Source organism: Otolemur garnettii, unplaced genomic scaffold, assembly GCF_000181295.1.
Source record: "Otolemur garnettii isolate 467f Iridium unplaced genomic scaffold, OtoGar3 scaffold00145, whole genome shotgun sequence".
Classification (NCBI taxonomy): Eukaryota; Metazoa; Chordata; class Mammalia; order Primates; family Galagidae; genus Otolemur; species Otolemur garnettii.
Window position 1 is genome coordinate 2,161,675 of NW_003852540.1, and position 12,304 is coordinate 2,173,978.

General features: G+C 49.5%; 1 protein-coding gene across 1 annotated transcript in view; it reads left to right on the forward strand.

The window, feature by feature from the left end:
* Positions 1–6,819: 6,819 nt before the first annotated feature.
* The window catches only part of P2RX5 (purinergic receptor P2X 5), an 11,590-nt gene continuing 6,105 nt past the window's right edge, over positions 6,820–12,304 (forward strand). The window contains exons 1-4 of the mRNA XM_023518704.1: positions 6,820–7,023; positions 11,039–11,189; positions 11,829–11,900; positions 12,174–12,277. Coding sequence (XP_023374472.1) covers positions 6,887–7,023; positions 11,039–11,189; positions 11,829–11,900; positions 12,174–12,277 — 464 coding nt within the window. The 5' untranslated portion in view covers positions 6,820–6,886. The remainder of the gene's footprint in view (positions 7,024–11,038; positions 11,190–11,828; positions 11,901–12,173; positions 12,278–12,304) is intronic.

A 12,304-nucleotide genomic window follows, 5' to 3' on the forward strand; every position in this document is an offset into this window, starting at 1 on the left:
CACCGAGCTAGCATACGGCAGAGCCATTGTTCCAGAAGAAGGTTTTGAATCACAAATCTATTGCTTTTTCTGCAAAAGCTCCACCTCAGATGGGGCAAGGTGTAGGTGGCAGCCCTGGAGACTTTGTTGGGCAAAAGAATGACTTGTGGAGCTCAGCTGTTCACGTTCCTTGGTCTGATCTCCAAGGGCTCTAGGCCTAGGAATCTGCTTTTTTGGCTTGTACTTCGGTAGATTTGATACAGGAACCACACTCTGTGAGACACTTGTTATGAGATCAGAGTTTGTTCATCTGGTCACATGTCGTCAGTGCTTAGCATTCAGCACAGATTTGGAGTCTTGATGACTAATAAGTTGTTCAGGAGACAAATTTAACTGAATGCTCTGGTAGAATTACCTTTGTTGAAATCTTCTATGAAAAAACACACAAAAATAAAGGCTTAGTCACTCTGCCCTAGACACCTCAATATACAGCTAATGGGCGATCAGGAATTGCACTGACTCATTCATTCTTTGTTCATCATTTTGCATGCCTCGATGACTACCTATGTCCTGAAGGTCCTATAGCACAAAGTCTGGGAAAGCCCCTTCCTGCCCTAATAGCCCTGTCTGCAGATGAGATAGTACCCAGTAGTGACAGCAGGAGAGAAAGCAGTGAATTCTCTAAATCACACAGATCCTGTCCTGTGGGAATTCAGAAGGAGAGAGGGACCCAAGAGGCCTTCACAGAGGAGGCAGATGCCTGGAAGCTGTGAAGGACGGAGGAGAGGGGCAGTGGCGCAGAGGTTGGGAAGTGAAGGCTGTGATAGAGCCCCAAGCAGAATTGGCTGAAGCTGAGCTTGCGTGGGTGGGGACTGGGAGGCTAGGAAGGCTGGGGGCAGTGCCTTGTGTAAGAGTCTGCACAAGAATGTGTGCTGGGAACTGTGGGAAGACACAGACACTTGCAGCGTTGTATATGAGGATTTCATTCCCACTTCAGCTCTGTGAACTTGAAAGGAGTAAATGGATGTGGGAAATGTGCAGGGTATGTGTACACAGGAAATCGCTGCAGGGAGCAGAGTTAGAACAAGAGTTGCTCTAAGAAGTGCCGTGTTAGAGTTGTCACTGCCTTGTGGGTTTGGACACCTTGTGGGCATCCTTCACAGTGCCCAGTGGACTGGCATTTGACCTTTTCTCTTGAAATGTTCGGCACATTAATAGAGTTTTTCCTTAGCTCAGACACCAGGAGCAAAGGAATGAGCACCAACCCATCAATTATGGTGGGTCACACATGCCGCGGGTGGACTCGGAAATGCTTCCCACAGAAGGAAGCTGCCTTTTTCCTGTTGACCGTGTTTAAATGGCGTTAATAAACACACCTGCTGCTTTTTAAATGGGTCAGTAATGTCTCTTAATGGAACGTGTGTTCCTGCAGGACCCCTTGCTGTAAAGAAAAAGGACCCCTTGCTTTGTGAGGCTGTTGGTGAGACCTTCCCACTACCTCTTTCCCACTCTTGTCTTTTGGGCCCCCAGGGTTCTTAGGACTCTGAAGGAAGGCTGGTCTGCAGACAGTCCTTCAGGGCCTCCTTGCTTGCTAAGGACTTCATTTTGTGTCCTAATCTACCTCCAGGCCTCCCCTCTCCTTTGGGGTGGGAAATAGAGTTCACTGTGTGTAAGTAGCATCTGAACCTCTACTCTGAGAACCCTGTATTGTGGGATTTTTGTGTTTTTATTTCTGTTTTGTTTTCTTTAATTTTGTGGAGAATTTGGTTTTGACTTTGTTAGCCTCTCAAGTTATGGGAAAGCTTTATTGCACCCTCACTAGGGCTAGACGGGAAAGGCTTTTGAGGCTGCAATAGGGGACACCAAGTGACACGTCCAGGCTGCTGTTGACAACCCTCCAGCCACCCACCTGCAGCCACCATCTTCTCCTTGGAAGCTCCCTAGAGCAGCGGTTCTCAACCTGTGGGTTGCGACCCCACAGGAACTATATTGAAGGGTCGCAGCATTAGGAAGGTTGAGAACCACTGCCCTACAGAAATGGGAGGTTTTTGTTTGTTTGTTTGTTTGTTTGGATACAGAATCTCACTATGTCACCCTCTGTAGAGTGCTATGGTGTCGCAGCTCACAGCAACCTCAAACTCTTGGGCTTAAGCTGTTCTCTTGCCTTAGCCTCCCACGTAGTTGGGACTATAGGCACCTGCACCATGCTCAGCTATTTTTTTGTTGTTGTTGCCGTTGTTTAGCTGGCCCTGGGTGGGTTCAAACCTGCCACCTTCAGTGTATGTGGCTGGCGCCGTAACCGCTGTGCTACAGGCACCAAGCCAGGAGGTTTTCTTGATTGAGGGGTAATTCCCCTATCTCTAAGGGCTCACCACATTGCACCATGCTTTCTCCCTTATAATCTATAAAATTCAGAGAAGGAGCAGAATAGTATGGGGAAAAGGAATTAGGCAAGAGGGTCTCTTTTCCCCACAAGTAGATCTAGCAAATTTCTTTGGAGGAGGGAAGGGCTCTGCCTGAGATGCTACCAGGGTTTGTACTGGAGACTGTTCATAGCAGACCAAGAAGGTCCCCCAGTGGGTCCAAACTACACAACCATAGACTTAAAATGTTGGCAAGTCACAGGACCAAGTGAGATCATGTAAAAAGGGAAGGGCCTTTTGGAAATTCACTTTGTATTTCCCATCCTTCACTGCAGGTACCTGACATCATCTAATATGATTGAGAACCAAGTGAGAATGATTCGCTGCTAATCCTGTCCTTTTTTCCAGGTGGACAAATAAAGGATTACATGGAATTATACTCATTACAGTGAAGCATGATATGGTTGCCTGTGGGGAACAAGAAGGAAGGTCGTAGTGGTGAGGCAATGGTGGGGGGGGGTGCTTGCCTACTTAGACAACTATCCCTGACCCCTGGCCCAGGAATGAAGGGTAAAGTCACCCAGTTGGTTCTTGGCCTGCCACAGTGGTATTCTTGGTTCTGGTGGCAGCAGGCATGCTGCAGAAGGTGCCCATTCTCTTGACACTCCAGAGGCATGGTGAAAGAGTCCATTTCCCTCCAAGAAGCACTGTAAGGCTGGGAAGATGGTGTTCCACAGGGCTCTGGCCTGGCAGGGGCCTCCTTCCACAGTGGCAGGGCAGAGGTGCGAGTAGCACACTACATGTCTCTAGAGGACAGAGTCTCGCGCTTCAGTGAACAGACTGAGTACTAGTGCTAGTCTCAGTTCAGGTGACCTCTGGACCTGCCTTTGTCATGAAACAGGTTTACATTTACCTCTGGCTGGTGCACAGAGTGAGTCAAGGCAGGTGGTGTGGAAACTGTAAAGCACTGTGCTCCTGGTGACAGTGCAGCCAAATCACCTGCACAGATGATTACTCCTGTTATGATCATGGACACATCTAGCCTCTGAGGGAAAAGTAAGGATAATAACCAATCACATAGGGTTGATACACATGAGCCAGCAAACAGTGTATTCACTGTAGAAGGGGCCATGAAGCTGCTGAGATGGGGTTAGGTAGAATCTAGGAAAACTCTCACTCAAAAGCAACAGGCAATTTTCTCCCATGTGGAGAATTCATCTTGGTTTTGGAAACGTTCCCAACTTGGACTGTCAATAATGCAATTGTACAAAGCAAAGCTGCCTTCTCCCCTTTGGGCATCAGGGGTGCTGCCAGCCATGTACTTGTGGGGGAGGCGAGCTGGCCCCATCCACATGGAGATAGAAGGCAGAAGCTGTGGTTCACAGCTTGTGAATATTTTTCACACTATTTTGACTGCAACCCACAGGAAGAAATATATATTCCACACCATAAGGACTTATACAGGCACACTCATATTCGAAACAAGTTTCAGGAAATAATATCTACCCTTATTTTCTTAAGCACACTATATGTGATATATTCTACTTTTTTTTTTTTTTTAAATAAATACATGCTTGTTGTAACCCAGTAAATGAATGTCATGATTCTAAGAAGCTGTGTGGTAAGAGTCCTCCACAAGGGGGGACCTGGTCCCAGCCCTGAGAATAGCCCTGTCCTCTCTGGATGGCTCTAAGCCTCAGGACTGCACTATCAGAAGTTGCAGCTGTGCTGTGTCTACGGGGTTTGAGGTGGGGCTCCCTGCACTGGAGACAATCAGGGCAGAGCCCCTTCACTAAAGCTAGAGTGGCAGCTGTGACAGGCCACAGAGGGCAGGTGCCTGGCATCTCAGCCTCTCCAGCAACACACAGTAGGCTCTCAGGAAAGATTTGACAAATCAAGAATGGGAGAGAGCCCTGGACTGGGCCAGCTGTAGGCTCTGCTTTGTGACTGAGGGCCTCATTTATTCCGCTTGCACGATGAAGACCCCGGTCTCTGGGGGATCCCTCCACAGAAAAGACAGCCCCAGCCACAAAACTTAGAGCTCCCTTTGGGGAGTGGAGACACTCACCTCTGGAGAGTCTGGCCTCTTCTCCAGGCCAGATGCAATTCAGGGGGCTCCTGCAAGGTTCTGGAAGCCGACCTTCCCTCTGTACTTCGCCCTGAAGCCGTGCTCTCAAGGTGATAAATAACTTCATAAACATGCTGTCACCTGATGGAGGCTGCTCTGTGGAGTGTTGGAGAGCCATGGTAGGGGAGAGTGAGGATAACTTAAGCTTTTAAAATCTCCAATCATGGCTGAAAGCCTATAGCTCAGCGGCTAGGGTGCCAGCCACACACACTGGGGCTGGCAGGTTTGAACCCGGCCCGGGCCTGCCAAACAATAATGACAACAACAAAAATAAATAAATAAATACAATCTCCAATCATGACTGGAACAGGGTGACAGCTCCAAATACCCATCTGCCCCTTGTTTAGAAAATCATCAAGGCTGGTTTGTCCATTCAGTCAACGAATAAGAATAGAGCTATTAAGCGGCGCACATAGTGCTGGACATGGGCTACACAGATGTCCTAAAGCAAGGTCCCTTCCCTCCTGGAGCTTTTGGTCTTAGTGAGGGACAGTTAATAAGTCAATGAGATCATACCAGTATTGACAAGTGCGCTATGGGAATAAGATGGGGTAACAGGATAGAAAGTGAGTGGGGCTGAGGGCTGCTTTTGGTGGGTGATTATAAGAACAGGCCTCTTTGAGGAGATGGCATTTGAGTTGGAATTGATGAAAAGGTACAAAGATCCATGCTTCCCAAATGACAGTCTGAGAGCAAAATAGATTCCCAGCCCTAGTCTAATGAATGAAAATTACAGGGCCAGGCCTCAGGGATTTGCCTCTTTTCTTCCAAATGATAGCCATGCATGGTGAAACTGGAGACCTTCTCTGGAACTTTGAGTTTTAGAGAGGATCACACTTGGTGAACTTTAGGGTCCCTTCCAAATCCCAGGGCCTTTGTTCAGGGAAGGGAGCTTCTCTTTTGCTGTGAAGGCCAGGGGTAGGGAGAGCAGCAGGACTACTTGAGGTCAGATTTTGGGAGTGCACACAGCAACTCACACACACATGGAACTCACCTAGGCCTCTGCCTCCCTATGGCTGACGTGAATTCTGAAGCTGACCTCCTCCAGGAGGCCTTTCCTCATCTCTGCTCCCACACTCTCTCTCTTTTCAATTTCATATTTTGTGAGGATCACTGTTAGAGCAGCCTGTATTAGGTCTATTTTTTGCTTTGAGAACGGCTCCAAACAGTTGGTGTAGGCACTCTTCCCAGGCATTTGTTATGATCCTAGGCCTTGGTTGCTTGTGTCTCCCCACCCCCACTCCATCCACCCTGGGTGTGGGACAGAGTTCTTCATGCTGTGGGCATTGGAGACCTGCTTGGAAACTGACTCCCTGGGAGTGTGGGGTTTTAAACCTGCAGCAGGAACAACCACTTACTCACAGCAGATACCAGCAACCATGGTCAGACAAATTGTTTCCTCAAGCCTGTGGGGGTGGGGCAGGGCTCTCTTAGGGAGCAAGAAGGCATCTGCCTCCCAGGACATCCTAGCACCAGATAAATCAAGAAACCTATTGTGCTTACCTATGAATGTTCTTTATTCCCTCTTCTTCCTGTGCTATGGTTCCCCGCTTCCCAGGGTTCCATTTCCCCATTTATTAAATAGGGGGAATCTGGCCAGTGGGGTGGCTCAGGCCTGTAATCTCATTGCCAGCACTTCAGGAGGCTGAGGCTGGAGGATCTCTCCAGGCTAGCCTGGGCAACATAGCAAGACCTCTGTCTCTTAAAAAGGTTTAAAAAATTAGCTGGGTGTGGTGCTGTGCACCTATAGAGCCCAGCTCTCCAGAGGCTAGGACAGGAGGATCCCTTAAGCCTAGGAGTTGGGAGGTTGCAGTGAGCTATGATTATGCCACTGCATTCCAACCTGGGTGACAGAACTAGACCTTGTCTTTAAAAAAGAAAAAAAAAAAAGCCAATTAGGAAGAACCCTTCGAGATTTCTCTGAGAGGAGAAAAAGAGATTTTTGCCTTAAAAGGAGCCCTTTCCCCTTTCCTCTTTGATTTCCTCCTCTCGCTGCTTCCCAGCGATCGTTTCTCCAGCTGGGCAGCCACACGCTGCGGTCCTGAGGACTCCGGGAGTGTCTCCCAGGCCAGTGGCTGGAGAGGACGGTCCAGTGGGGTCACTGTGTCAGGGGAAGAGGAGGAGGAAGAAGGGGTGGCGGCAAGGTCGCACGCAGTCCAAGGCTTCATGCTCGTCCCAGCCAGCTCTCAGCGGACGCTTTATTAGCCGCGCCCAGCACCGGCGGGCAAGCCACGCCGCGCGCCCCGCAGCCCTCCGCGCCAGCTCCGCGGTCCATGCCCGTTGGGGCCGTGCACGCCTCGGGTGCTGCAGTGCAGACGCTGGGGCCCCCGCCAGCTGCCCGGCGAGTGAGAGGCAGCGGCCCCCCATGCGGCGCACGTGGGGCCCGGCGGTCGCCAGGCGGGGGTGAGCCGGCACCATGGGGCAAGTGGGCTGGAAGGGGCTCTGCCTGTCGCTGTTTGACTACAAAACAGAGAAGTACGTCGTCGCCAAGAACAAGAAGGTGGGCCTACTCTACAGACTGGTGCAGCTCATCATCCTGGCGTACCTGGTCATGTGAGTTCTCCGGGCACTTAGGGGGAGGTGGCGGAGGGGCGGGTGCCATCCCCTATGTCCTCCTGGGTCCTGGAATTTGCACGTGGTTTTCCCTGTGGTTGGGGGTCTGTGATGTTATTCGGGGAGGGGGTTTTTCTCGGGCCCTTGGCGTAAGGGTGGGGGGGGGGAAAGAGCTCACCGGCTCTGGCTCCGGAGGGGGTGCGATGTCGGCAGGGGCTCCTGGGTTCCTCCACTTAAGAGGCTTCCCACGGGCAGCTCCTCGCCCCAGGGGCAGAGCCAGCATTAGGGCCACGGGAAGGGGGCAGGAGTGTAGGGGGCGGGTGGCAGCTGTCTGTAGCCCTAGCAGCCTCCCTGGGCCTTAGCCTGGCAGCTGACCCAGGCGCCCAGCAAGTTATTTATAATCACTGGTGTCAGTGCCATACTGGGGGCTGGAGTAACTCATCAGCATGGCATGTCCCTGAACTCCCTTCCTGTCAAGTCATCACCCACTGTCCCTGTGGCCAGCCTCTCTAGTATCCATCTGGGGGTCTTGCCTAGAGGCCTCGACCCCTGCTCCTTGCCCAGCTGTCCCCTTCCTGGTCATCATACTACTTGGCAGGAGTTGGCACCACCAGCCCAGGCAGCGGCTGGTTGAGGTTGCTCAGCCAGGCATGTTCAGAGCCCTCATCCCTAGGGGGTGGTGAGTAGGTGGAGGGAGAAAGTAGTAGCACAGGACAACGGAAACACATCTTCCTTTGCTCTTCTGGAGGCCACAAACTTGGCATCCCTGAGCTGCATGGCTCAGCCTTTCCTCTTCTCCTCTTTCCCTTGGTGAGCGCCCACTCACCCTCCGGATCTAGGTTCTCAAATAACTCCCTCTCCTTTCCTCCCTGGCATTCCCACAGTGTAATTATAAGCTTATTTGGGGGAATCATTTGCTTGATGTCTGCGTCTGACATCCTGCCAGTCTGGGGATGCCGTGAGGGTGGGCCTGGCATCCCTTAACTGCTGAGGAAATAGATGTGAAATGAATGAGTGAATGAAGTTGCTCCTTGAGTATTTGCCCAATTTTTCTGTCAGATTGACTTAAGGGTCACAGGCCTCTCAGAGTTCCTTGGAGGTATGACAGCCTGAGGCTCCAGGGCTCTCAGCTGTGCCCTCAGAGATGAAGGAGGATACATCCTGGTTGGCACCTGCTATGCAGAGAGTCCTTACTAGCACCCTGGGAAGTGCAGGGCATTCTGCTCCACTCACTGCATGCCCTTCCTGCTCTCTTAAGCCTCAGTTTCCCGAACTTTCCCCAGGTGTTAGCCTGGACAATCTCTAACATTAACAATATCCGCAGTATCAACAATAAGTTAATGAGTCGTGTTCATAAAGCTCTTCCTCTGTGCCTCTTCCCAGGCACTTGCTGGGCTGAGCAGTTTACATGTGCCATCTCATTTAAAAAGATGTCTTCTGTGTTTTGACATAATGTTAGACTTCCAGAAAAGTTACAAGAGTAATACAAAAAAGTATTGCATGCCCGTCACCTAGATTCTGCAGATGTTAACATTTGACTGTTCTCTGTGGTCATTTTCCCTTTCTGTGTGTGTACATGTAATTTTTCCTGAACTGTTGAAGAGTAGCTTGCAGACTTGATGCCCTTTCACTCCCAATACTTCAGTGTGTGTTTCTTCTAAACAAGGAATCCTCTCTCTTGTTCTCTCTCTTTTTGGGGCTTAAACAATAAAAACTTATTTCTCACAGTTCATGCCGAGAGTCCGAGGTCAGGGCACCAACGTGGTGAGGTTCTGATAAGGGCTCTCTTCTTGCCTTGCAGGTGGGGAGAGCAGGAATTCTCTTATTTTCTACTAAATACAAGTATGAAAATAGGAAATCAACACTACGGTATAATCTAACCTGTACACCTTTTGTAAATTGTCCCAATAATTACCTTTATAGCAAAAGAAAATCTGAAGGCATGCCTGGCATTCAGTCCTTGTGTCTTCTTCATCTCCCTTAATCTGCATTTGCTCCTGATTCTTTTTTTTTTTTTTTTTTTTGAGTCAGAGTCTCACTATGTCACCCTCGGTGGAGGGCCCTGGCATCACCTCAAACTCTTGGGCTTAAGCGATTCTCTTGCCTCAGCCTCTCAAGTAGCTGGGACTACAGGTGCCCGCCACAACACCTGGCTATTTTTTTGTTGCAGTTGTGATTGTTTTTTAGCTGGCTCAGGCTGGGTTTGAACCCACCAGCCTCAGTGTATATCGCAGATGCTGTAACCACTGTGCTACGAGCGCTGAGCCTGCTCCTGATTCTTTCTTTGTATTTCACGACACTGACGTTTTTTGAATTTTTTCTTTTACCATTTTTTAATTAAGGTAAAATTCACATAGCATGTAATTCACCATTTTAACCATTTAAAATTACATAATTCAGTGCTTTTCAGTATATTCACAATATTGTACAACCACCATCAGTATCTAATTCCAGAATGTTTCCAGCACCCCAGAAAGGAACCTGTATGTTACTCATCAGTCACACTTCTCCCCCACCCCTATTCCCTGGAAACTATAATACTAATCTACTTTCCATGTCTGTGGGCTTGCCTGTTCGAGACATTGCAGATACATGAGTGGTCACTGCAGAAGTTTTGAGGCGGACTGCGTTATGGTCCATTATTTCACTTCCAAGAGACACAGTGGACAGGGTCCCTTCTGAGTCACTCATGCAAGTTTCAACTTGCTTGGCTCATTGGCATTGCTGGGAGGGCTTCCTTTGTTTCCATCTGTGCAGATTTTATGTTTCTTGAGTTTTGTGTATCTCAAAACTTCCATAATGACCCACGTTATCAGACCTTCATTCCTTTCTGTGGCTGAATAATATCCCACTGTTTGGATATACCACATTGTTTTACCTGTGCATCCATTGGTAGACATTTGCATTGTTTCCACTTTTTGGCTATTATGAATAATGATGCTAAGAACATTCATGTATGAGAGAGAGAGAGAATGTTTTCAATTCTGTTGGAAATTCTGCTTTTAGGAGTGGAATTTCTGGGTTATACGGCAACTTTTTCTTTAATGATTTGAGGAACTGCCAAACTCTTTTCCACAGTGGCTATGTCATTGTACATTCCTGTCAGCAACGTATGAGCGTCCTAATTTCTCCATGTCCTTTTCAACACACACTATGTGTAGGTATTTTTTATAGCCACCCTGGTGAGAGTGAGGTGATATCTTATCATAGTTTTGATTTGCCTTTCCCTAATGACTAGTGGAGCTGAGTATCTTGATCATGTGTTTATTGACTGCTTATATAACTTTTTTGGAAAAATGTCCGTTCAAATCCTTTGCCCGATTTTAAATTGGGTTGTTTTTATGTTGTTAAATTGTAAGAGTTTTTTTTTTTATGTAATCTGGATATTAGACCTTTATCAGAGAAATTATTTATAAATATGAGTTGTCTTTTCACTTTCTTGGTAGTATCATTTGATTCACAAAAGTTTTTAATTCTGATGAAGGCCACGTTACTTTTTTTTTTTTCTTTTGTTGCTTGTATTTTTGGTACCAAAGAATATAAGATTTGAACCTTTGTAGAATGCCCCTCAGTTTGGGTTTGTCGAGATCACCTCAGGCATGGTTTCAGGTTACATACTGTTTCATTTAATCATCCCCACAACCCATGGTGAGAGGCAGTTATCTCTATGTTAAATATGGGAAATTGGCTTCCTGGGGTCTTGGCCAGTATGTGGCTGAGCTGGTCTTGGACCAGGCTTGCCCAACATCAGGCCTTGGTTCCTGAGCTCAATGGTCTTAGGCTCTTCGTATCCTGACCTCTAGGGTTGCTTGTCACTTCTGCTGCTTGTAGGTCTGGGTTTCAGGTAGCAGTAGCACTTCTGTGTCCCCTGCCTAGAAGCTGGTGGGATAGGTGGAGCGTTGAGCCTGCCCCATCCCATCTAGCAGTTGCTCTGTCTCCTACCCCACTCTGGGCTGGGGACACTTCTTTGGAGGTAGGAATGTGGCTAATGCTCCTCTGCTGGCCCCTTCTGCAGATGGGTGTTTGTGATAAAGAAGGGTTACCAAGATGTGGACACCTCCCTGCAGAGTGCTGTTGTCACCAAAGTCAAGGGCGTGGCCTTTACTAACAGCTCGGAGCTCGGGGAGCGGCTCTGGGATGTCGCCGACTACGTCATACCATCGCAGGTTGAGACCCTACCTGGCACTGGGGCCCTGGCTGGCAGGGTCTGGTGTTGGGTGGGACATGTGGGAAGCTGCTCGGACACCCAGGGACCTCCATCCATCATCTCCCTTGGCCTAGGACAGCTGTTAGGACTTGCAGATGGCCACTCTGTCCAGATCCTACTTCCCAGCCAAATCCTTGCCCTCTTTGACTGTGTCTTGCATCACCACTCTATTCCTAACAATCTGAGTCTGTTGAGACCAAATGGGGCTCAGAAAAGGTGGGGTCATTGTGAGTCAGGTGGCCTGACATAGAGGACCCCCTTATATGTCGTCCCTGGGAATAGCTCCCCAGCCCGTTCACAGTTGGCTGGGACCAGGGAAACTCCATCACTGCTTCCTTCAGACTCAGCTTGGATCCCAGGACTGAAGTTAGGAGAGTGATCTGTGTAAGGGGGGACAGTTGGGGTTTGTGGGCCTGGAAGAGACCTAACAAAGGATCTGTCTGGGGACCCTGAGGTCGGTAAGCAGATGGGTGGAGTCCACCAATTTTATGGCCCCTTTGTCCTCAACACTTAGACAGGGGCCACACCCCTTGCCAGGCAGCCTGGGAAGGAGGGTCCCCAGCAGGGCAAGTTGCTCAAAGCCATTCTGGTTCCTCAGGGAGAGAATGTCTTCTTCGTGATCACCAACCTGATCGTGACCCCCAACCAGCGGCAGAAGACCTGTGCTGAGGTTCGATTTGGCGTGGGGCAGGGGTAGGGGGGTGGGAGAACCGCCGGCGGCAGTTCAGGTCAGCACCCTCCTGAAGAAGGGCTTTCTGTCCACTCCAGCCGCCCTGGGGGCTGTGTGCACGGAGCACCATTCCCACGCTGTTTGGGGAGAAGCAGGTTCTCAAAGGGTATATGGGCCCAGCCCTGGGAAGAACCCCTCTTTTAATCTCTGTGGGGGAGCTGACTCTGAGCAGGGGGAGACACCCTCACTCAGGTGTCTCTTCTCTCCTGGCAGAGGGAAGACATTCCTGATGGCATGTGCTCCAACGACAGTGACTGCCATCCTGGGGAGACTGTTACAGCTGGACATGGTGAGGGCCTGGAATGGCCGGGGCCGGAGTGGGGGGCAAAAGGGGACTTGGAGCG